The following is a 26925-nucleotide window of genomic DNA, read 5'->3' as shown; positions in this document are numbered from 1 at the left end:
GCCCTTGGTTTAGACCAGGAGGCCCCTTGGTTTAGACCAGGATCATCATGGTTCCTCTGGTTTAGACCAGGAGCCAGTCATCATGTTCCTCTGGTTTAGACCAGGGTCACATGGCCCCTTTGTTTAGACCAGGGTCACATGGCTCCTTGGTTTAGACCAGGGTCACATGGCTCCTTTGTCTAGACCAGGGTCACATGGCTCCTTTGTTTAGACCAGGGTCACATGGCTCCTTGGTTTAGACCAGGGTCACATGGCTCCTTGGTTTAGATCAGGGGTGTGTAACTATGTGTTGCAGGTTTGAAAGAGCAAGCTCCGCCACAGAAAACTTGAATGATTGAATCAGTTTTACACTGCTTTCAGACATGAAGTACAATAATAATTTCATATAAATCATGACGTGTCAGCATAATATGGGAAGACAGCCTGTATTGATGTCCTTCTTGAGACCTGGTGAAGATCCACCCAGCCACACAACTTGGGTCACCAGACAAAGGATCACCACATTGCAGGGACTGGATTCCAACCAAGAATCCTCATAGGGCACACATGAAAATCAAGACCAAGAGTGAGCATGAATGGTTTTACTCCACTTTTAGCAATATTCCAGCAATATCACTGTGAGGGATACCAGAAATGGGCTTCACACATTGTACCCATGTGAGAAATCGAACACGGGTCTTCGGCGTGACGAGTGAACACTTTAACCACTAGGCTGCCCCACCTCCCATCAAGACCAAGAAACAGGTAACACATGGTTGAGTATGTTTGAGTTTTATATGAAAGGCATCTACATACATTATGTGCATGACATGAAATAATAGATTTGTAATGATTATTATGGTGGCGAGCATATGGAATATGTTTTCACATAATAAAATGACAAATCTAAGAGAATAAAACTCACAACAAGAAAGACCAATGTTAGAAGTGAAACAATGCAGTCATGTCAAAACTATCCTACACACGAAACAAGGTACTGGCAAGGACTGAAATTTTAAACAAAGTCACATGAAAGCTGTGAGATTTATGTCAATATTGCTTTCTAAAGTAACCCTTTGTTTAACAAGAGCAACAGAATGCTCTGTAACAACAAATATGGAACAAGCAGATAACACAGGAAAAGAGCCAACACTTAAAGGCGCTCCATGCCAAAGTTGTTCAGTTTTGATAAAAAGGCATTGGAGGACAAAAATCTTTTTAAAAACATATAAAAACCTGAACCAGATACTAGCTGTAAAACCTAGAGTTTAAATTTGTAAAAGAATAAAAAAAGTACAAATATTTTCATCAGTTTGTTTTGTGAAAAAAAATGTAAATGTAAATTGACATTCCTGCAAATGGATGTCACTGACATGCATTTCAGATTTCCCCAAAAATGGTCATCAGCAGAGGGATACAATTCACTCCAACACAACCACCTTGTGAGATCAGATCTCAGTACTTGAAATGTTTTAAGTCATGAATCTTTCCATGCGAAACAAAACCATCACAAATGTCTTCATATAATGGCATCCTAGTTCCCAGTTGGTTAGTGACGATAAGATACCATTTCTCATTACTGAGAAGCAGCTGACCAGATTACTGAAGCATACAAACCATCACCCCTTCATACAAGTATACACAGGTTGTGTTACATCCCTTGGTCAGTGAAGGGTAGGTTGCTTAAAATGTTCCCAGCAATAACTTTGCAGAGCTTGGATAAAAACATGTTTATTATGCAAAGCGTCAACCTGAATCAGCTTGTATGTCCATATGTTACTCATTTACTGTCACTCAAAAATATATTTGTGGTCTAACCATTATTGTTCAATTATTATTCTAAAGTAACATGCACACCCGATTCATGCTGTTCCACAAAACAATGACTAACTGAACAGACAAAGATGCATCCATAGATAAATTAATCAACAGTTAATACAATTCCTGCATGAGATATGGAATCATACCAGGGCATATTTCTGTGCTTTATAGGTTGGACAGTAGGACTTTCAGTTGAGCACTAAGCACTGACACTAAAGCTGCAACAGTGGAGCTAATAAGGCTAAACCAATTCACTGATGCACTGATTGTAAAATGACACAAAATGTTTTATTTTGTACAGATGTTTATTTCATGCAATATAACAATGTGAACATCACTCTTGAAATCACACTCTTGAAATCACACTCTTGCACATTTTGGATCAAGAAGTCTATCATTTGATTATCTGCTGGTATTTTCGTAAAAGAACACAAATATTTAACGCCAAAAGTGACTTCTACAACAAATGTATCCTTTTCACTTTGACATTTGCAATTTACAAAACATCCATTGATATATTAGTAGTGAGTTGTGTTATACGAATCATATCATGTAAACATTTCAAGGATTATTGGTCCACATCAGTGTACTGCTTTAGCTTTCTAAAACAACATTAACAGGTTCATCTATGATGAAGTGTGCAAGAAATAAAAGTACAAAACACAAAACATTCATAACGTAGGATATAAATAGTATACTTTGATAGATTCCTAAGCGATTACATATATTAGCAGGGCAGCTTGTTATCTTCTAAATGGAAATACAAAATATGGAACGTAACAAAGTCAGATTAAGTTCTTCGTATTCCTGAGATTTTTTCATCCATTTTCGAACAGTGTCATTACTAGCAGGACTGCCCAAACCAAATATTTGTAACCATTTTCAAACATGGCAGCCTCCTTAAAATGATGCTGAGAAATATGCACAAGAAAAGATACAAATGAATGACTAAGAAATTTATCTAATCATATCAGATTGCAACATATATTTATTTTGGGTTTATTATATGGGTATTTTAAATGTTTTCATTCTTTTAAATTCACCTCTATCAAACTGTTGAGTACATAGTTTTAATTTTAAACCAATGCTCTCACACGATTGAGGAGATTTGAATTATTTTTTTACATATTGCTATTCAAACAGGATGTGTGAGGATGGTTTGAAACACTAAGCAATTATCTTGTCAGATCACAGCGAGTTGCACCAAAATGGACTCACAGTAGATAAATGGGGAATAAAACCCAGGTGTTTTGTAAGATCAGCAAGTACGCCACCCACAATGCTACTATACCTCCTTCATCGGTCAACTGACATATCTCCTAAATAGTGATCTGACTGAAGAAGAAACATTGAGGGAAGAATTTGTACATATTTCCCAGGATCAGCTCCTGAATCATTGTTTCCCGTCACTCTGGCAGTGATTAAGCACTGTAAATTTGATCATTCGCTGCAACTGAGACTTACCCCACACTAACGCACTAACAGATAACTTAAGACATCTAAAACATCTACTCTCTCATGAGGGGACAAGTTCGATCAATAACATTTACCCAACAATATTTGGAAGGCATCAACAATGAATGAAACAAATACTAAAATTGTCAACACTATTCAACCAGATGTAAAGTTTCGGATCCACTGAGCACCAATAATGTATTGTCATGGATGAACAGGTTGCAACTTTAATGCCGTTGGGGATAATGATTAGAAAATTATCGTCTTTGATTAATTACAAACAGAAAAACAAAGTGAGTCTCACGTTGACCCAAATTGTCCCCTCACGGCAGTCTTGTTCCTGGATGGCTGTAGATATTACAGTTAAAGACAATCTCCAGGAAATAACTGAAATAATGATATCACTCTTCTCCAATAACGTACTGGGTCCCTTTTCCTCTCACTATGCATAATGTTTTGTAGTCATGACATGCCTGGGTTGATCACATTATAGCACATTTTTCCTTTTGACCCTGTAAAATAAAAGACTGTTATAAGGATTTGTTCTAAATATTTACAGGGTGTTGTGTACATCCATAATGACATTCACAATTAATTATCAACAGTTTAAAAAATGTAATTTTTCCGATAAAATTGATATAGTCAAATCCCGATGAGTCGAATCGCTGGGGTGCAAGTAATAAATTCGACTTATCGATGTATTCGAGACATAGGTATGTCTATGAGGGTAGAAAAAAAGATGATCCAGTCCTAATTCCTCCACCTAAGCATTAATGATTTCCATATCACTAATAGGGGCACCTTATCAGTTCCAGTCTGATTAGCACAGACAGTGATTTCCATAAAATCACTAATCTGCCTTTTGAGCTAACCCGTCAATGGCGTAAAGGTGTGAGCCGCGCTGGTTTGTTAATTGGATCAGTTTGCTACACCAATCAACTTCTCAATGACTGATTTCAGTTTATGTATACAAGATTGCTGTTGTTTGAATCTCATGGGACCAAATTTTCTTCTCGAGTCATCGTGTGTATTTATGAGACGAATTCGTGTAACCGGTATTCAAATGATGACAACTATAAGAGGGAATGGTCAGGAGCGACAGATACTTCGAGTTATGCATATTATTCGAGACACCGGAATTCGACTCATCAGGATTTGACTGTATATACTTATCCTGACTCATACGTCATTGCTTAGCTCCCCTTTTTTTCCCTAATGAACAGTCTAGTATAGCTCACCCCAAATGGGCCTCTCTCTCCTTCCCGCGCCAGCATCCCACGTGATCACTGGCTATGTGTCACTCTCTCCATTATAACACCCAAATATATCGACCGAAGCCAAATATTGTATGAGAGATGACAGTTAGGAGAGCCCGTAGACTATGAGTCAGGATAAGTATAAAATATCATTAATTATCAACAGTTAACAAAACTAATGTATTTGGGTATTCATGCTTTTCTCACCAAGGAGTGTACAGCTATTGTACTGCTCAATGCCTATTACATACTCCCTAAATGCATTATTTGAAAACCCATTCAATGTTTTAAATGTTTTCTGTTTTGCCGAACTCTGGTGACCGGTCGACGCCGAAGGAAGCTTGAGATCCTTGTTACGTTTGGAATGGCTCCTCCAAGAAACCAAGTCCTGGGTGGAGTACCAGGTGGGATTTCTTGAGGTTGATGATCCACCCAGTCGAGTTAGAATGTCTATCGCACTGTGTGAGTAGCATCTTGACTTCGGCGCTGGCTGTGTTAGTGCTCGAGCAACCGGTCGTCTGGGTATTAAGAGGTATGCGCGCCCTTCCTTGCCGAAGCGAGCTAGAGGGTAACTGGAGCTAACATGAGCTTGGTAGACACCAGCAGGGCGGTATTGATGCGAGAGGAGCACCCTGAATTGGTAATACATCCCGATGCGTAAGAAGGGCGCAGATTACTGCTTGAGCGAGGGATGTGTATGGTGTCTGAATCACAGCATCCTTTAAGGTCGATTGGCGTGAGCCAATCGCCCGGGCTGAATAGATGAGATCACGGCGCCAGTGTCTCCATCTTGAAGGATGGTGCACTTCGACATCGTATTTGAAAAATAATCCAGATATGGATTTGTGATTTATCAAATAAGATTACGCTCAATAGACACAATTTAGTGTAATCCACTTATTTGGGGAAAAGTGGACAACACAAAACTTCCACGCCATGGATTTGTGATTTATCAAATAAGATTACGCTCAATAGACAACAATGAAGGGGAGTCTTTTGTCTGTTACTGGCTGATGTGAATCCCATGTAAGGAAGCCTGCAATCACTGACGATACAGACGCCATGTAACGGAGTGTGTGAATGACAGATGTAAATCCCATGTATAGGAGTCTGTTAATAGCTAAAAACTCTATGTGAGGGAATCCGTAAATGGCTGACGCAAACTCAGTGCAAGAGAATGTGTAAATCACTGATGAAAAACCCATAAAAGCAATTCTGTAAATTACTGATGCAAGCCCCATGTAAAGAATCCATACATGACTGATGTAAGCTCTATGTAAGAGAATCCATATATGAATGATTTAAGCCCCATGTAAGAGAATCCATATATGATTGATGTAAGCCCCATGTAAGAGAATCCATACATGAAATATGATTGAGGTAAGCTCCATGTAAGAGAATCCATATATGAATGATGTAAGCCCCATGTAAGAGAATCCATATATGATGGATGCAAGCCCCATGTAAGAGAATCCATACAACTGATGTAAGCCCCATGTAAGAGAATCCATATATGACTGATGTAAGCCCAATGTAAGAGAATCCATACATGACTGATGAAAGCCCCATGTAAGGAATCCATACATGACTGATGTAAGCCCCATGTAAGAGAATCCATATATGACTGATGCAAGCCCCATGTAAGAGAATCCATACATGACTGATGCAAGCCCCATGTAAGAGAATCCATACAACTGATGCAAGCCCCATGTAAGAGAATCCATATTAACTGATGTAAGCCCCATGTAAGAGAATCCATATATGACTGATGTAAGCCCCATGTAAGAGAATCCATATATGACTGATGTAAGCCCCATGTAAGAGAATCCATATATGACTGATGTAAGCCCCATGTAAGAGAATCCATATATGACTGATGTAAGCCCCATGTAAGAGAATCCATATTGACAGGTGTAAGCTAAATAAAAGATGTCCGTAAATGACTGATATATACCCCATGTAGCTAAGTCTGTTAACAGCTGATATAAGTCCCATGTAAGTGAGTCTGTAAACGGCTATGTAGACCCAAGATAACAGAGAATGGTACTCACATCTTCTCCCTCCCCTTCAAACTGTAGTAGCTCGCCGGCCGGGTCGGCTGGAACTTGTTCGGTATGAGCTGCTGCTACTCATGGAGGACTTGGCCATGTCACATGATGCCACTTCCTGAAACACAGCAGGATATATTCACCATTCACATTTCAAAATGTAACACAGAACTGAACATATCCATGGCCTGTTGCCTTCATTTATCACATGACACACAGGCCATGCCCATGATAAACTGCAGATATTGCCAGGTATCTGGAATACTGTACATTTTAGTGAAGTCTATAATGGCACATTACAAAACTTGCCCTTGACATAACAAATCAACAGACAGTTTTCATGCCTACTATGCGAGTATGAACAGTGCAACTTAGATACAAAATCTGTCAAACAGGGAATGTAAAATAGTTTCAAAATGAAAGCAAGCCATGCCCGATGTATCCTATTAACGTCAACAAGAACTTAACTTCAACTATAAACAATCTGCACCAAAAGTGAGTGAGTTTAGTTTTACATGCTTTTAGCAGATCTTTGGCGTGATGAGCTGAACAACTGAACCACTAGGCCTCCACACCGACCCCTGTACAAAAAGCCTCAGATATTTTTTCATCATGTTTTGGAGAGTCACTCCATTACATACAGTTGTTGTAAGAATGCTGGAACCTGCTCATGAAAGACTGGCTTTGGGGTCAAGGTCAAGGTCAAGTTCCACAAACTGATCCTTTAATTTTTATAATATGTACTGATATTTTCTTTGGAAATAACAGGAATGTATAATTCCTTGACTCACCTCTTGTTTGCTGACAATTACTGTTCTCATAGAATCTGAGATGAACCAGCGTTGACCTTTCATCACAAGGTCAGATGGAGGGTCATGTGTGGTTTCGGTATCAGAGCTCCATACCTGCCAATACAAGGTCAATACAAGGTCATCCACGTACATAAAAGGAACTAAGTAATCAGGTCCTGGGTTCCATGTCCACTACTGCTTGGACGGCAAACCAAAATATTTCAAAGTATCTTTTGGCCCTATGCATCCATTTTTTACATTGATTCTGTTCCTGAGATCATGACAGCAAATTATCAACACATTATCCCTTCAAATGAGGCTGAACACAAAGTTTTAGTGACCTTTGTGTCGGACCTATTCTGCTGATTCTTGAATAACAGACAAACCAAAATCATATCCAACAGGAGTGACTGCATTTGGTTTTCTGCAGCTTCCTGCATTGTTACAGCAATATCCTGGCAAGAGACAGCAGACACACAACATCTAGGCAACCCCACCAGCCCAAATATATCCCACAGGAAACATTTATAAACCAATGAGATTGAATAGAATTGGATTAATGAGGCAAGTAAAGACAAAAGTACTTAACCAATAACTGTTGAACTGAAGGGCCATCATAAACTTCTCACCGAGAAACCCATACATCTCAGAAATGTTGTCATAATTTTAACCCAGGATTCCCACCAGCAATGATTTTCTGGTGTTTTAGCAATGATTTCCAAAGGTAAATATCCTTGAAACATATGGCAACTGGCGCATGAGCTCACACATACCGTGACATCCAGGCCTGGCTTGACAGTGACATTGCGATGGAACTTGTACACTGTTTCGTCATCACCAGCTGCGTGTTTTAACTGCCATCCTCCAATGTTTACAGCCTGAAAAACAAACAACACGGTCAATGCAAAGACAAAAAAATGACAGATTTAAAAATTCCAGTAACTGATGCAGCAATAAACTGTTACTGTGAGACTAATAACTCACCTTGGTAGACAGTGCTAGAGTTGAGACCGCAGTATTACAGTGAGGGAGTTTTACAATGTGCTTAGCAATATTGCAGCAATATCACGGCCGGGGACACCAGAAATGGACTCCACACATTGCACCCATGTGGGAAATCAAACCCTGGACTTGGGTTCCTTTAAAAACAAGTCTAGCCTACCTCCCAGCATTATTGCAGTAAAGGGCAACAAGTACTGCAGGCTGCAGCAGACGAATCAAGGGCATAATGACACTAAGTTATACTGTAACCTATGGATCCTCCCTTGATTACAGACAAGGATTACCAAATACCAATTCAGCACTAAAAAGTCACTAATAGAGCAATAGTTTCTGATATGTATATTTGCAGAGTTACCTCCCTTCCACCTGACTCACCTTGCCTGACTTGTTGGTTAGTCTAATGTAGTTGCCATCTTGGTTGACCTCCTTGATCTCGATGGCTCCCTTGGCAGAGGTCTGTGTTGAGTAGCCGCTGCTGCTGGCCTGCTGGGAGAATTCCTCCACCGCCTCGGACAGAGTCACTCGCTTCCTCTTGGCGCCACGTGACACCTGGGAGATCTTGGGTGTCTTCCGCGGGGTTCCCTCTGTGGCAGACTGGGACAGGTTCAACCTGGACACAGGGCAAAATGAATGTTATCTGTTATGGTTATCAATCTGGATGGCTATCGATCTAGATCAGAGAGACTGACACACAAAATATTGATCCATTATTGATACAGAGAGGTAACTTACTTCATGTTATTGGTGAGGTGAAATATTTATGCATTATTAATAACAAAATAAAACTTAGCAGCTATGAATAAAGAGATAACTTTGTGTATTGTCTGTATAAAATACAACTTTCTTTTCACAATGAAGAATGACTTCATGGATAACAACTTCTTGTATATTGCAATGTTTTGTTAAACGTCGCATCACTGAGGTTGTCAGGCTTCTGACTTGGTTTACTACGTGTCATCGTACGGATTACAGCTCATAATATCAAAGATTAGCTTGCCCAGACATGACCACCTAAAGACCACTGTCCAGCCAGAACATTGCTGTGTTAAACAACAAGCAACTGTGCAGCTGCTCACCTGGCCTCCTCGCCTTCCAGCAGTTTCCTGTATGCGTCGATCTCCCGGTCCAGCCGGATCTTGATCTCCAGGAGATCCGCGTACTCCATGGCCTGGTCATCTAGGTTCTGCCTCAACTCTGCGATCTCAGCATCCTTCTGTTCCAGGCGGATGAGGAACTCGTCACGCTCACGGCGTAGACGTTCCTCCAGCTCTGACACACGTCCCCCATAGGAAGCATTCTAGAACACCATAGGACATGAATGTTGAGGAACACTGTTAATGTGTCGTCATGCTGAATTTCACTAACAGCATTTCAAATATAGCAAAATATTCTGAAATGGGTAACAAAGTTATAAAGTTTGAGGCTCCTACCTCAGAGCGTAGTCTTGCTACCTCCGATGACAAATCATCATACTTCTTGCGGATGGTCCGGAGTTCGTCCCAGGCATTGCCAGCTGACGCCCCACTGCGGTCCACCTGGCTCTGAAGATCTCCCAGCTGCAACACAGAAATTGGAGTTGACTATAAGCCTGAACAAAATTGAAAAAAATAACTCATCCACACTTCACATAGAGTGCTAGATTGAGGTCAAGAAAACAAATGGCCCTATGGTATTTCCACAATATGTCTCCTGAAAAGGATTATTCAAAGGTGGTGCAAACTGTCTCCTTAGAAAAATGCAGTTTTTATCATTTGGACATGTTCTAGCATTAAAACAACACAAATAGCTGCAATATTCATGCTGTAATATTAAGCAATATTCACTCACTCCAGTCATTTTGGCAATTTACATAAAGCATGATTGTGTTTCATCTTGGTAAAACACATTCAGAAGATTGCTATTTCCAATGAAAATCCATAGTGCAATAATAAATTGCGAATGAATTCACCATGGCCAACTAAATGATCTCTTTCTGAATGGCCAGGTGTGTTCATCTACTTGGTCCCAACATATCACTCTACATATCTACCCAGTAAATCACTGTCAATAACAGAAAGTCAAACTCATGCTATCCATATCAGGTCATTTCAACAGACAGAATAATAATATTATGACCTTTTAGAGCCCAAACTGCGACAGGCTGAATCCAAGATTGAACCTAAATAAATCTACCTTTGAGAACCTCCGCGCCATGCTAAACTTTCCAGAGTAAACATCTTCCATTTTGAAATATGCATCAGGTAAACCGGTACAGCGTCATGTTGTTTAAATCACCACATCAGCCCACGATGTTTACTGAGGCATGCGTTTCATGACCCACATTGTACTGTAGATGCATCACTCAAGTGAAGCACTCATCTTTGCCAGGCAAGTTTTCTTTCCCCAGTGGTATCAGAGGGGGGCAGTATTTAAACAGTGCAGCTTGGCAGGTGTTGCAGTAACAGCCCGTAAGAGGAAAACCGGTCACGAGTTTAAACATGTTTTAATTGAGTACTTGCAATGCTTTAACCTCCATTTGCATCATGAGGATAGGAATATCATGGTATGTTTTTCTTTTTAACAGCTGCATTTTGCAGCTGCGTTCAACATAGCTGTGATTGAAATTGTACAATGTAACACAAATACTCATGAAAGAGAACATTATCAGTTTTATACCACCTGCCATGAACCTGAGGTTAACTCGTGCTGTGTCAAGTGACTTTCTCTGACTTGTATATGTCTGGCTTACAGCTTTTTAGTGTGGTATGCAGGATATATTCTGTTCAAATCCATGCGCAGCCTGTATACTTTGTGGCAGGGTATGATGGATTTACTCTCCAGCTCAAAATCATATTTCCCGCCCACATACAACACCAGATCAGGTCTCCACATTCTGACATGGAGGTAAGAGAAATGCAGAGACCAATGCCACCTTTACTAACCAAGTCTGCTTGCCGACGGCTTCTAAACTGTGCTGAGGACAAGTGAATATCTGACGAGTGAAGTTCTCTTAGACAAGCACCATTTGAGTCATAATTCTTAAGGCAACTATGCTTGTCGTAAGAGGCGACTAACGGGATCGGTTGGTCAGGCTCGCTGACTTGGTTGACACATGTTATCGGTTCCAAATTGCGCAGATGATGCTCATGCTGTTGATCACTGGATTGTCTGGTCCAGACTCGATTATTTACAGACCGCCGCCATATAGCTGGAATATTGCTGAGTGTGGCGTAAAACTAAACTCACTCACTCACTCACTTAACCAGTTCAACCCGTGAAGATTCCAGTTTTCATTGGTCTTCAGCAACCCATGCTTGTCATAAGAGACAACAAATGGGAACAATTGGTCAGACACATGTCATTGTTTCCCAACTGCGTAGATCAATGCCCTTGATGTTGAGTACTGGACTGTCTGGTCCAGGCACGATTATTCGCAGACTGCCGCCATATGACTGCAATATTGCTGAGTGGGGCGTTATTGGTAAACAAACAAACAGAAATCTTAACCTAGTTTCTTGGGATTGTTTAGGATTAAAGCTTTGGTAATTTTATGAGGGATCCAAATTGAGAAGTAAGTTTAATACTATAACTCTCTCATTTTCAATCCTATTTTTTTAGTTTTCACAATGGCAACTGTGGCTATTAAAGTCTAAGGATTTGCTTAGTATGATACCACAATTAACTTGACAGCAAATGAAAATTTGGTACTCTAAAGAAACTAGATACCGTGATAAGAAGAACAACTAAAGTACTGTCGGAAATGCTAGAAAAATGCTTTTTGACTTATATTTAAAATTCAGAGGTATTACAGTTACTTAAATAACAAATATCACTTCAAGAAACATCTACCTAATGTAGACCGAGGGAATAAATTTTGAGACATGCCCTAAAATGTGTTTTTACTGATGAAAATACCAAAAACTTAGAAAACGTAGTTGGACGTTATTTGAAACGAACATTAACTGCCTGTGTTACGTCATCAGCATGCACGGTATCAACAGGTGAAATTGACACCTGAGCACACGCCGGGCGAGGGGTCATCTCAATAGATGTTTTCTGCAAAATGTTGAATATGAGTAACGATAGTATAATGTGACAAGTTATGTAAGGGATCATTTGTGTATGTGTGTTTGTTTTGAAATAAACATACCTAATTACTGTACATTGGAAAGAATCCTATCACTTGTGTTATCTTATCGATTGATTGTAGAAATGTGCAACGCTGTAATAAATGTTTTGCATGTCAACAGTATATTTCATTGAAAAAATATGGATGTAATTCGGTCAGTTTAATCTAGTTGTGAACATTGGCCAAAGATTTAACGGTCACACTGGTGTAGCTTCTTTAGAATATATATATTTTTCTTCTCATAAAGTTTGTAGACCGCCCGTCTAAGCACTCCCTTGTCAAAGTTGTCAAGGATGGTTTTACGTCCCGGTTTTGCATTTGAGACGGTCCCTGTCTTGTCTGATTTGTTTACAATATTGTAAACTTGTTGGTAAGACATGCCAACAGCTCTACAAGTTCTGTAATAAACCCTTTCTAAACTAATGAAAGTTTTACCTCTGTCTTTTTTAAGCAGAAAAACCTATAAACCTTTGCAACAATCGACTGCAAATCGTTGGCCATAGTGGACGCTGTGATAAAGATCTGCTTGCATGACGGGAAACTTATTTATCAAGACTTAACATTTATATTAATATTTCTCCCATAAAGAAAACGATAATTAAGTAAAGTAACACAAACATTCCACATTTATTTGTTTAGGAAAAACGTTAATTTATATTTTTACACCACCTGTATTATTAGCATAAATGTAAAGACTATTTCAGATTTCTGTTGTTGAACTCTGAAAAAATCTTAAGTTGCTGTTTTGGTACCAAATTTTCTCCTGTAAACTGCCCTTTAAATGCATGGGAATGTTAAATCGATTGAAATAAAAATTAGGTAGACAATAGGCGAGTTGATATAGTGACAACATAGTACATTTATCACCTTTATAAAGATATTAAGGCTAAAAAGCATTTTTCTAGCATTTCCGACAGTACTTTAGAAACTCAAGCTGCACACTGATACGATAGCGGAACAGAAATCACTGTTTACCTTGTTCTCATAGAGAACTTCCAGTTCAACCTTGACCTGGTGCAGGTCATGCTCGTGTTGCCCCCTCAAATCACGCAAAGCGTCGAGCTAGTCTGTCCTCATACTCCTGCTGCAGACGTCCATCCACCTCCTCCAGCTCAACAGTAGTCCGGGTTCGACTCTCGTCAAGTTCCTGCAGTCAACAACACTCTTTACAACAGGTCCTCATCTACAGATGCTCAGTGCAACCATTTCTCTCAATTAACCTCTATGTCAATCACCAAGACATAGCAGTACATTATTATTACAATACAATGTTATAACAGTTTGGCAACAAATAGGATCAGTTGTCAAAATCACTGACACAGTTGATGAATGTCAATATATCGCCAAAGCACAAATCCATGTTCGTGTATGTTACTGGACTGTTTGTCTCCAGGCTGTGAACTTGCTACAGTTCACTAAAGACAGTAGTTAATTTCTGAGTATACATACCTTTTCATACACCTGAGATTTGAAGGCGATGTCTTCCTTGAGACTCTGTACTCTGTTCTCAAGGTCGACGCACGTAGAAGTGTTTCTTCCTCCAACTGGGCCTTGAGTTTGTCCAGCTGTTTCTGCAGTGCAGCATTTTCTGCTCGTAGATTCTGTAAACAGTACACAATCAATGTCTGGATGTCAGAAAGCAACTCCTTCGCCTAAAATCATGCATTCAAAACAGAGTTCTCTTACCATTTGGAAACTTTTGTTGATAAGCTTCAGTAAAAACAACTATAAGATCATATTTTATATTCATTTATAATTGTTTCTTGGCTACCATTCTAATACTCTTTGCATTTATTTGTCTTAATGTTTATTAAAATATTCAATGACATAAATCTTATATAATTTCCTGAGAAAGAATAATAACAATACTGAGGGTAGAAGAAGCTGGATCATGTTCGAACATCATTACAACTAAACTTACAGCATTTTCTTTCTCTAGTGGTTTCTTCTTGCTTTCAGCATCTGAAAGACGTTGTTGAAGGTCGAGGATTGTGGCCTCAAAACCAGCAATTTTCTTCTCTAGACTCTGTGCTTCACGATCTCGTTTATAGTATCTGAAACAAGGGAGACAAGCATGAAGGACTAAGCAACAAAACATCCTGTTCTCTATTCACATGGACTTTTATGAAAGTGGTAACAGACAGGTAAAAGTCTGATTTCTAATACATACATTCATCCTGTTATAATACTGAAAATATCATCAACTTGGACACCGTATCTTCCAACAGTGAAAATTATAACTAAAGATGACAATGCAAGATTTCAAGGAAATAATAAGTACTATAGAATACACAATTGAAACTCAAACAAAGTAAAAAAACAAAAAAATTAAATTTCCTTTTGAGAACACGGGTAAATAAATAAGCATTTGATTTTCAAGACAAAAAATGTGTTTCTTTTAGTGACCTGATCATGATAAAAACTTGTTACATGTAACTCACATGACCTAAATACATTTAGGACATCACATATAAATCATTCTTGAATACATGGAACATAGAAAAGTATCAACTTGAAAGAGATATAACTTTTGTTGACTTCTGTTACTAAGTAAACAAGGACTACCAGGTTCAGTTCAGTAACTGTCTCTGCCTGTCTATAAGTCTTAGTAATAAACTTCTATAAACAATCGTAAATATGATTCTGTATACAATCCTTAATCTGTTATATAGAGTACCATCTGACACAAAATCTTGCTCACTGCATTAAGAAAATGCATGGGGTTGTTTATGTTCTATTCTATAATAAGTGCCAAGACAGGCAAACAGGAGAAACAATCAATATTTTTCTCAAACTGTTATTTTTAAAAACTTTTCATTTTCCAAAATACAGAGGTATCTTATGATTGCAACTGTGTGAAAACAAGCATTAACACAACATCATCTTCATTGGACTGTTATCAGTAGCATGGTTACCAATGAAAAGCCCCAATTATATTTACTAAATAATAACAATACAATAATCACAACCACATCCACATTTTGTAATAAGGGATTTTCACTGACATTTACACAAGACTTGGGCCTAAACATCAGCCTCTGAATAATCACTGAACATGCTGAAAATGGAACTCTTTCTCAATGAAACTACATTATCTCATTCAACATTATTATCTAACTGAAACTGCTTTTATCTATTTATTACTTGGCAAAAGTAGTGTTATTTTAATCACAAACCAATTCAAAACTTGTGAATAAGGCTAAATACAAAACATAAACTTGGCATTTTGGGCCATAATCTCACATAAGACATGATATGTTGTGGAGGTCATCCGAGATGAGCAGAACAGGGCAATGATATACAGGAAAGTTATCTATTACAATACAGCAACCAGATCTGCTGACAGCCCCATTCACTGAGTAGTGAGCCTCCCAACAAGCAGCCATGTGTCAGCTACACCCTATGACCTCCAGGGGAGAAACCCATCTCTTAGTTGGTATCATGCTGCACATAATCAAGTTAATTATCTGACACAAGAACATTACACAGCTGTGATGTCATAATGATTGACAGCTGAAGGGGCTGGGCGAGACAGTGAGCTCATCAGATGGACTTCAATTGTCAGCAGAATGTCAGACATCTCTTTCAGGACAAGTCATTTTCCTTTCTGCAGTATTGTCTTGAACTTTCCCATTCTAACCTTTCTGAGTTTCTTCTTTGGTTCAAACATCAAGGAACCTTTCAAATCAGGAAATATTCCTGTTCATTATAAATAAAATGTTTAATAATAAATAATTACCAATTTTCAAACGTGGAACATGTTCAGTAATGGAATAAAGAGAGCTAATGACAAGACGATTAAATTTTTAAACAAACAAAAAATATCTCTTGTATCTATGAAATGATCAAGGGCTGTAACCATGGTAACGATTTAACAAATTCAGTTCTTCATATTACTTTCTGCCATAAAATACCATTGACAGCATTTGACGCCTGAACTAAATTCAATCAATCTGAAGGTGATTTGAGTACAAGGTTTTGTCAATTTATTACATGTTTTTTGGTGGTGTATTTATTTCCTTTGAAGACTGAAAACACAGCCCTCTAACAAGTGGTGTAAGGTTTCCAGGTCTTGTAATAAAACTTGATTATCAAGGTTTGCATTTCATCATAAAAATAGATCATTACGATTGGAACCCCGCACAACACCTGTTGCATTGTGATGAATCCGATTGAACCACCATAAAACAGTTATAGAGATTGACACGAATCCTCTTGTTCTTGACACAATTCTCTTGTAATGGATCTTAATGACCAGCAGAATTCATGATTAAAAATGTTTCTCAGTTTTCTCTGTATGACTTGTGAACTAAATATGTGGGGTTCTAACACTAAAAGGTCACAATAAAACAATAAAGTGAACATCAACAAGTCAACAACGTAACATCCTCTGCCACGCCTTGTAACAAAACATCCCTCCTGTCCTCCATAAGTCAGCCATCCCATGTGGTTCACATTCTCCACAAAGGCCCCCCTAGGTGCCAATTACCCCAGTGTCTTCCAGCTGTCATTCACCCCTCTGTAACACTGTTTCAGTATTGCAGTAGCCAAGAGTCACTGTACACCTCCACATAACTTCCATAACAAGGCCATGCCTATGAATGATTCAAGCCAACTGACACTGCAACTATACAATCACGACTAATTAACTGACAGAAGCTGTATAGTGAGGTGTACTGGGATTCAAGCCCATGCAAATACTACTTGCCTACAACAGATGAGAAATGTGATATGCCTCCCCCACCAGTCAGTCAGTGCAGGGCCACTAATCTCTCCACACACACATCCCTGCATCACTAATGTGGTGAATACTGATCCCCTTCCACTTATCACACATACTCTTACTCAAATCAATGTGTCAAACATGGCAATAGTATTATATGATACTGACATACAGCATCAACTGCTGTGTTAAGAAATTTAATGCACATGAAAGTTAGGTCATGTATATTTTAGGGGAAAATTCTTTAAGTGATCATAATGAATTAGAACACAATCTCATTCAGAATACTTAGAAAACGCTTGTGTAAAACATTCAGTTGGTTCACTGTATATTTTTACGTACCCATTACATATCGAGGCAAATGTTTAACATTTGCTAAACAAAAACCATGTATTAACTATCACTGAGATGAGGTCATTATTGTGTGACCAAATAGGAAAATTTCTTAAAACTATCAAAGACTACTGCCATGGCTACTGTTGTGGTTTTATCAACAATTATTGCTTACAATCCATTTGTAACAAATAAAATAAACTCATAAATATTGTGCACCTTCTTACAACATTTTAATGCCTGCATTTAATGAATAATATATATAAATTCCTATGAATATGCAGCATTTGAATGATCAGTGCCATTGCATAAATGCAAATCAAAGTACAAAGTTGAAGGACACATTTACACATCAGTGAACTATGTTGTCTGTCAGCTTATACAATACACTAGCAGCACCTCACAATCTGAACAGCAATAAACACTCAATTCTGCCAGGACAATTAATAGAATTCACCAAATTACCATCCCAATACCACTGTTTCCAATATAAAGTTCTTGTGAGAGTGATCCCGCTTCCATGGTAACCATGGGACAACTGGTCAATACAGCCTGGCTTGTATCATTTATGGCATGTCTATACCACCATCTGGGAAGGACAATGACTTGTTTGACCTGTTAACCACCTTAGGCCACATCAATCACTTACACCCATAAATATATTCCCTGATGGAGGTTAATACATGATCATTGTACTTCATAACATGCTTCGAGGCCACATACACCCTGAGCTGTCATTGCTTTCTGAGGAACTGAAGCAACAATTACATAGTCATCAAATTTATCCAATGATAGTGATGATCATCATGACAATATAATTATGTAAAACCGTGTGATATGAACTGTTATGTTTTTCAGAATGTCACTCCTAAAAGCCTGCATTGTAATTGTTTCACTCGTAACTCAATCACCATGAGTATGATAAAATTATTTTACAAAATGAGAGCAGTCACAAAATATGACAGTGTCACAATTTATCAATAACTACAACAGGTTAACCTGGGCACTGTCTATTCATATGAGAGAGACAGTGACATTTTATTAGGACAAAGATTTTAACAAAACGTTCTGTGATGTTGAATGTCTTCTGTGATGTTGAATGTCTCCGGATTGAGATCCGACCACGTGGCTGGAAACATCTCAGCCGGAAGTGCTGGCTGGCTGGCTGGCGTCTGCCATGTCACTACATTACTCAGAGACAAAGAATGCACTCCAGTGCTATGCTGCCGCCATGGTGATAGTTGCTATGACAACCAGTCACAACAGGAGTTTTACATGAGGATGCATGGCTGCTAGCTACCTTGTGATATACTGCCATTCCTTCATAAATCAACTACTTTACTTGTAAAATAAAGGGAAATAAAGCAAAGTGAAGCATTAGTTATCCATTGGTGTATTTAATAAAATTTTACAAATAATCATTATTGAATGCATTGTTCAACAATGTTCTCACCATATCATGGTGTTGGTTTGAATGGAAGTTCACAAATCACTCCATTGAAGCTAGGAACTGTTTATTGATGTTCACATAATACCAACATCCAGTAACGGCTGCAGTTGACAATAACTCTACCAAAGCCTTTCACCCCATCACAATGGCAGCTTCTGATACATTACTAGAAATCCTAAGGACTGAAACACACATTATTCAACAGTCCACAAACCCACAAGCAAGACGTTAGGTCTTTGAAAGGAATCCTCTCCCTGTGTCAAGGCTGTGGGACACCTCCATGCATAATCCTTGTTTACACAGGACCAACCATTACATATCCAATACATACTCCTTGAATTAAAACTCCCGAGCAAATGACAAGCATTTGTTGTTGAAACGCTGAAAGAAGCTCACCCCCACATGAGGGCAAATGGGTAGCTAGCTATTCATGAAGTTTGCCTGTGTCTGCTTTAACAATCAACCTTGCATGTACAGGAAAGATTTGGTGAAGCATTGCTGAGGTGTTTCTGCAAGCTCAGCAAAACAAACACTTAGTTACTGTCTGCAGCCACACCACAACCTGTTTGTCGAGTCTTTCCACAATGCAGAGGCTGAATGTGAAGAGGCTAAACACACTTGGGAAAGGTCATAATTCCTTAGGAGACTTTCATTTTTAATTAAAACCTCAACTGAATGATAGCATGTGGGCAAATACTCGCAGAACTGCAGTTTATCTACAGCCCTGAGTAGTTTGTAAAACTCTGAATATGGAGGAATAAGTCATGTGGAGCTCACAATACTAAAGTTACAAAAATTGAAAGGGCATACTCCTTTCAAAGTTCTTTTTCTTTCCTCTCTGAAGCCAATAAAGTGATAATGTACCCTAGGGACAGATAACCCCTCAGTTCAAGTTTGTTGCCATAGAAACACCTGTTCATACACCATGAGTTGCCCTGAATAAAGTATTAAGTTATTTTTAGACTACAAACTATATACGGTTCAGATTGAAACAGACAGGTGACAGCATGAGGTAAACTAATCTGATACTCCTGATACAGGCCCCACTGCTTCCATGGCTCATCCTGGCTCATTCATATCAGAAAACTAACTACAAAACAAGAGGAAAGTTAAAAATATCACCTCCCAAGAACTTAACAGATGCAAAATTTGGCATCCTTCATGCATGAATAGTAAAAATGAGCTCACATAAATGCAGAGTGCATCAGCGCATTTGAACGCAGAAACTTAATGTTTATGTTTAGGACAGTATGCTCTTTCGTACATTTGTGCTACTTAAAATTCATTTTAAAAAGTCATTCTCAAATCATAAAACTGCAGTTATATTGTGATGGCAAACGTTACATTTTAAATGTGGAATTCCATATCTATTTTTAAACAACAGCCTCCAAGCATGCATCAGTTTAAGTCACTTGTAGTTGGGTGAAGTCTCCATATTGACACAGGCCAAGGATATGCTTGAGCCAAAGCAAAACAAAAAACTTACAAGCCTGACTTGTATATATTGCCATGATAACATCTCTAATAACATACAAAGAAATAAAGGTGCACCACTCTTGAAAACATTAACGGTTATACCAGGGCTCCAGATAAGGGCCATATCAGCGTATGTACGGATAAAAAATATGCATGATAAGGAAGGACATATTTTGGAAAAAGTAGCAGATACGCACCACAGCAATGGTGTAGGTCTTAGAATCATTTACAGTCGTATTTATCCGAAAAAAGTATTGTTTTATTGTTCATTGACCTGTTTACACAAGAGTAGCAATGTTCTGGTGCACATATGAAACGAAACACAAGATTACTGGTACTCCATTAAATTCCATTCAGTACTCTAAATGTACTCTTAAAGTTTTCCAGTACTCTTATATTGAAAAAATAAGGAGTATGTACTCCCGATGTTGAAAAATTATCTGGAGCCCTGGTTATACCTTTTGACCTGTGTGATTAAAGGACTGTCAATGCCAAGATAACATAACATAATAGCACTCCATGAAGGAACACTGGCAATATTCAATAAACTACAAATATATACACAGTACAAAGATATAGAAATATTGCACCTGTTTGATGCTGTATTCATTCTAAATCTCTCCATGCATTATTGGAAAAACATCATCAGAGTGTTTAACAATCATCAACAAGTGAGCGAGTCCAGTTTTACGCCGCTCTTAGCAATATTCCAGCAATATCATGGCAGGGGACGCCAGAAATGGGCTTCACACATTGTACCCAAGTCATCAACAAGTTACCATTCTGTTTCCATGATTGACCTTTGAAAACTGACAACAAAAAAATGCAATGTTCGTACCATTTTATGACATTGACAAGGTCTACTGTAAAATGCATCTTCAAATAAAGACACTTACCCCAATAAACTACGCCTAAGTCAAGGATATTTACAAATGTTGATAGTAGAATTAGTGCTATAAATCAGTCTGTTTCCATTTGGGCAGGGAGGCTGGGTAACCAAGGTAACATAGAGGCATTCCCATGTGAAGACCTGGATTTGATTACCCACATGGGTACAGTGCCTGAACTACAACCAATATATTTTCACATTTACAGCTAAACTTTCCTACAGTCAGATTCTCTGAGAACATTTTCTGCAGCCATACACAATTTGTACTTACACTGACCAACAGCAAGTACAAACTAATTACTCTGACTTCATAAAGTTTTCATCTTTAGAAACTCCCAGAAAAGAAGTGCAACCGTCGTAGAGGCCAGACGCAAACACTTGTTCAAAACTAATCACCAAACTTGTGTCCTGATACAGCACATTTAGTCTACTCATATGGACAACAATCAGCTGATCTGAACAGATTGACAGATTTTATACAGCCACTGTCATTTGTAAACAATGGTTGGGGTACTGTTCTAGTCTCAAATAAAAACTCTGAAACAAATATACTAAATACATGTACAGTCTAAGTAAATCTAGAATATGTGGCAAGTCTAGACGACCAATTTCAGACTGAAACAAAGGAAGTCTCTCGGCTCCTTTTTATTATATTTTAAGAGCATAATTTAGAAAACGTATTTTCTGTAAAATATGTTAATATCAGAGACTAGATGTAAGTCAAGCGCTGTTCTAAAAGAATTAAAATTCCTTAACAGGTTCAAAAGCACTACCCATGTGATGGGAATCCATGGATGATCAGTATGTACCAGTCACCTAAACCTGGGGATAATTAACTAGATTCTGATAGAAAGGCAAAATACAGTACGGTAGGGTGAGACACACAAGGTAGAGTAAATACTACAAACCTTCAGTGTGTTAATACCACCATGAGTTGAACAGCAAACAACAATTACCTGTGAGTTGGGCACGAGTAAATACTGCCATTGTCCATGCATGCAGGGATATGCAGGTCCTTGGGCAGAAAATACTCTCCACCTCATTACTGGACTGACCTCATGTACAGCACACCCAACTTCTAACACATCGCAGAAAATACTATCAAAATAGCACAAATATTTTGCCTTCAAAAACAGAATTTTAAACTTCAAGTTCACTGACCTCTGGGTGACAGTTAGCATCCACTGTTGTCGGACACTGAACAGTAAAAACACACAATGCCCTGTGGCTATTCACCCTTATCTTAATTGCCTCTTCCAACTTGGTTTAGAAATGCAAACTGTTCAAAAAGGAATCTTGATTTCTATCTGCTATAGTTGCAAACATGACGTCATACATCAAAATATAAATCAGTCATCGCAATATAGCTGGAATGTTGCTGAAAACAACCAACAGTCAGTCATCTATCTATCAATCTAGCCATGACACTGTAAATCTCAAATTTGGAACGCTTCATATACTTTTAAGATCACTTTAAGATCCATTGTGGTTACAATGACAAAAACAAAACCAAGCAGCTGCCTCACTGTGAAGATTGGTCATGAACTAAGTTTTTTATTTTGAGCTGGCAAAATGATTAATATCATTAGTATGACTATCATTACGTACACTCCATCCCACGTGTAACCACCCCTTTCAACTTCCCTTTCAAATTCTTTTATCTACAGCCTATAGAAGGTGAAAACTTCCACCCAAGTCGCATCAAACATACTCAGTTCATATTTCCTGATTTGATATGCAGAAATGGTAGAAACATACTATGGACACAAAATTCCTGATTGTTTTATCGCCTTTTGTTAAAGGGAATAAGCTTTCTTGAGAACATGCGTTATGTCTCCTAGAATCAAATGATTGAGAAATTGTGAAATATTGTATAGTTATTGTATATTGTATAGTTACCCAATCTGTTGGGTATTTTCAATAAAGTATGTTTGTTATTAGCATGATTAACCTCTCAGTTGGTCAGTCTCATTGTCCGCGAGCCATGTTGTTTTCCCCTCTGCCGTGCACTTACTGTAATGTTAAAGCCTAAAATGAACCAAGTCTAGATTCCATTCTAACTACAAAACATTGAATTACATAGCCTAACTGTCGTAGTTCCAGTTGGTATATTGGAAGCTGTAAAGTTTTGTAAATATTCCTAAATTGCATACAAGTAACAACAGGCAGTACATACGATAAACAATGTACAAATCCAGTGATTAAATACTGATTAGGCCAGACCAATTTTATTTCTTGTTTTACAGATTTTTGTCCTCAGAGAACCTAAAGGCAGGAGGGAAAAAAATTAAAAATCACCAAAGTAATATTCCTTTTAAATACTAAAAGTGTTTTATTTTTGGCAATTTATGAAGATTATATGGGGCAAAAAAAAACAATCAAAAATCTTTTTTGTAAGCTTACATTTTTGGCCAATGAAAACAGGATTTTATTTTTTGAGCGGTGAAAATTATATTTTTTCTTTCTTATTTTTGAAAAAATACGACCGGCAAATCCGTAAAACAAGAAATATAATTGGACTGGCCTTATCAATAAATACATATTGTAAAAACAAATTAACAGACTTACTTTTTCAAACAATTCATTACCTTTGGATAAACTTAAAAAACAAATATAGTAAAACAAAAAGTTTTATAAATATTACTGATTTTATGTCTTGGAGCATAACGGCCTTGTGACCTCAGAACACAACTATGTTGGTCATACAAACAGCTCAGACAGGAGCACCTCTGTGTACTGCTAGATCTACTGATCTATGGAATGTTGGGAGTGAAAAAGAGAATATGACATCACTCACTCCGCTGACAGGTAAATGTGACACCTGGAGCTCACCTGAATGTAGTGACCTTAGTGACCTCACTGACCAGACTGGTCAGTCAGCTTTCACACCTTGCCTTTGAAAGACCATGTGATCAGCTTCCAAAACAAACCACCATCAGGTAGACATTGACCTACTTAATCTAGGAATGACTTGAAGATGTACTATGGGGACCATACCATGATACGAATTACAATCAATCAATCACCTGTAAAAACTCTATTTGACTTCTCTCTGGCATTAACTATCTGTTTCTACATAAATTCTACAAAAAGCTGAAATGTCCTCAGATTATCTTAAAGGACCAAATTACTACATATCTGTCTATTTATCATTCAGTACAGCCTAGGAGCAAGACTAAATCTGCATTGACATGCTACCTAGTAACAATATCAACACACTTTTATAACAGAAACAACTTTCAAGGTAAATATTTTTTCAAAGTTTACTTGGCCTACACAGTTTTGTTTCCTCAGATCCCACCCAGACATGTCTTGTCAAACCAGTTTGTTATTGAACTTCAACAATCAATACAAATGCACTGAAAAACTCTGGATTTAATGAAAGAACCAGGTCACGCTGACATTTCAGAAGTGCCCTTGGGCTGACTGAACAAAGAATGCTATCATGCAGGAACCTGAACCTAGTTCATACTGTAATAATATTGTTAATTCACTGGGAAGTACACGATCACTGGTAGCTCAATGAGACAACCGCATTAGAGCATTGAATTGTGCAATCATAAGCACTGGACAAGTCATATGAATGTTTCCTTTATGCAGGCCAGGAATAACAATGCCCTGTCTGAAATTAAAAGATTTAAATAGAAACAATTCCTTTTAATCAAAGGGAAGCCTCGGTGATATGGGAACCTGAGGAACATCTACAAATGCATTATTAAGGCTTTAGGATAAGGGCTGGGCGGAAGGGAAGATGATTTGGTTGAGGGCTTGTCGAAACAGGCTAGAAGTCAGGTAGGTGGGTGGGTGAATCACTGAACCAGATCCACATGACAGCAGCGTCCTGCAATCCACATGTTCAGCCAGATGTTCAGATAATACAGATGCTGGGACACAATGTTCCTGTGACAGCCAAAACATCTAACTGGTGTGTCTAATAGATTAATGAATTTACCTGTTATTCACAGAATAACTTGATAAACAGACCAGGTGTCAGAAGTACTTATCCTGAATGGGGATTTGTTTGGGGGTCGGTCATACTGACCAGCTGCTATGTGAAGACTTTGTGGTGTGAGCAAAAGCAGATACACAAATCTATTGTCCATGGGTTCACAAATCCATTGTGACACCCAGCAATATTCTAGATGACTGACTGACTGAGTTTAGTTTTACGCCGCTTTTAGCAATATTCCAGCAATATCACGGCGGGGGACACCAGAAATGGGCTTAACACATTGTGCCCATGTGGGGAATCTATTCTAGATGAAGGTCTATCTGATCAAGTATTGATAACACAAGAGATCGAGCATCAGTCAACCCCATTAGGACATATGGCCTGACCAAAACAAAAATATGTCCCGAAATGAAATATATGTTATTATGTACTTGGCATCTTTTGGAGACATTCCTTGAAAAAATAAATTCTAAGACACACATGCACACTGGAGAAAATACGACATGGCTTCAACTTGAAAATGTAAAAACAGAAATGGTCTTATTTTAGTGGATGTAACAAAGCAGTTCCTATAGCCCACATGACCGACTGTAAACACCGACGTACAGCAGACGTCCATATTTAACATGGGAAGCCAATACCAGTCGTTGTGACAGTAGCACATGTGAACTGAAGCCGTCAGCGGTACGATGCAACACATGCTCATCGCAGACGTCTGATTTCGGTCAGCAACCCATCTGACATTCGTTATTAAAGTGAAACAACTATTGAATCATACTTACTTTGACTGCCACTCGTCACTTGATTCCTTATATCTGTTCAATTCAATTTGTAAACGAGCCTTTTCTTTGGCGGTATCATCCAAGAGCTTCCTTGCGTCAGCTAACTCGCTTTCGTAGAGTGACTTAACATTCGTCACCTCCCGTTTCACAACTTCTTCAGTAGATCGCACTTGAGTAAACAACCGACTATTTTCCGTCTCCAAGTGTCGTACTCTGTCGATATAGGCTGCCAGACGGTCATTCAAGTTCATAAGCTCTTCTTTCTCTTGCAAACGAACCCTTCTTGCCGGTGATGGAGGCCTTTGCCGGCGAGGCGAGGACGCGCTGGAGCCAGGCGACTCGATCCCAGAGTCGGATCGGCTGGTGTAAGTGGTAGTTGTGGTTTTCTTTGTCCTGGACGCCATGACTGTCGCCTTTCAACTTACGAGCAATGAACGAAACGGTAAAAATCCACCTAAATGCAACCCTTATCTCGCAAAATGGCCGGCTTCTATGCAACAACGTGCTCCCGCCTTTCTGTCACGTGACCACGCACCTTGTTGGTCCCAGCCCACACTTCCGCATCAATGATTTTGTGGGTCAATGAAGCGTCCTACACAAGTAAACCGGGATGGGGTGCTATGCGCACTGAAAAGCGACATGTGCTCTATTATAATTGATATGTAAAACTTTACAGAGTAGTCTTTATGTCCAGGGTTTTTCGTGTAATAACTTTAGATCTTCTGGTTTTCATGCCTATTTACTATGAATGACTTCTACCTATCGCCCAAAATGACACCGCAGAGCGACAACACTCGCGGAATCAGCGCCTGTTGAAAAGCCACGCCCCTTCCATTGTCTCAAGTGGCTGATTCATATGT

General features: G+C 38.6%; 1 protein-coding gene across 1 annotated transcript; it reads right to left on the bottom strand.

Moving 5' to 3' along the window:
- Positions 1 to 758: 758 nt before the first annotated feature.
- On the bottom strand, positions 759 to 26610 carry LOC124279669 (lamin Dm0-like). Its single transcript, XM_046715516.1, is given in 13 exon segments — positions 759 to 3767; positions 6563 to 6677; positions 7351 to 7464; positions 8124 to 8228; positions 8728 to 8962; positions 9429 to 9649; positions 9783 to 9908; positions 13436 to 13519; positions 13521 to 13607; positions 13910 to 13978; positions 13981 to 14061; positions 14382 to 14514; positions 26066 to 26610. Coding segments are annotated over 12 exon segments (1758 nt in total). The 5' UTR covers positions 26470 to 26610; the 3' UTR covers positions 759 to 3767; positions 6563 to 6578.
- Positions 26611 to 26925: the final 315 nt, after the last annotated feature.

The sequence above is a fragment of the Haliotis rubra genome, unplaced genomic scaffold (genome assembly GCF_003918875.1).
Source record: "Haliotis rubra isolate DU_JTF1 unplaced genomic scaffold, ASM391887v1 Scf107, whole genome shotgun sequence".
Classification (NCBI taxonomy): Eukaryota; Metazoa; Mollusca; class Gastropoda; order Lepetellida; family Haliotidae; genus Haliotis; species Haliotis rubra.
The sequence above is the reverse complement of the archived record's forward strand: the minus strand, read 5'-3'. Positions and strand labels throughout refer to the sequence as shown.